Below are 355 nucleotides of genomic sequence, written 5' to 3'. Positions count from 1 at the left end.
AAGGCGGCGGAGGAGAAGAAGGGGGCGGCGGAGGGGGCCAAGGACGGGGAGAGCGGGAAGGAGGGGGAGAAGAAGAACGGCAAGTACGAGAAGCCGCCGTTCAGCTACAACGCGCTCATCATGATGGCCATCCGGCAGAGCCCCGAGAAGCGCCTCACGCTCAACGGCATCTACGAGTTCATCATGAAGAACTTCCCCTACTACCGGGAGAACAAGCAGGGCTGGCAGAACTCCATCCGCCACAACCTCTCCCTCAATAAGTGCTTCGTCAAGGTGCCCCGCCACTACGACGACCCGGGCAAAGGGAACTACTGGATGCTGGACCCCTCCAGCGACGACGTCTTCATCGGCGGGC

At 62.0% G+C, this 355-nt stretch overlaps 1 protein-coding gene across 1 annotated transcript in view; it reads left to right on the top strand.

The window, feature by feature from the left end:
• Window positions 1-3: 3 nt before the first annotated feature.
• Window positions 4-355, top strand: part of FOXG1 (forkhead box G1) — a gene marked incomplete at its 5' end in the record, with an annotated part of 1,014 nt that continues 662 nt past the window's right edge. Inside the window, one exon of the mRNA XM_010163210.1 lies at window positions 4-355. This exon is cut by the window's right edge and continues 662 nt beyond it. Coding sequence (XP_010161512.1) covers window positions 4-355 — 352 coding nt within the window.

This window comes from Antrostomus carolinensis, unplaced genomic scaffold (genome assembly GCF_000700745.2).
Source record: "Antrostomus carolinensis isolate BGI_N321 unplaced genomic scaffold, ASM70074v2 scaffold29792, whole genome shotgun sequence".
In the NCBI taxonomy this organism is placed as follows: Eukaryota; Metazoa; Chordata; class Aves; order Caprimulgiformes; family Caprimulgidae; genus Antrostomus; species Antrostomus carolinensis.
Note: the sequence above shows the minus strand (reverse complement) of the source record. Positions and strands in the feature narration are given on the sequence as shown.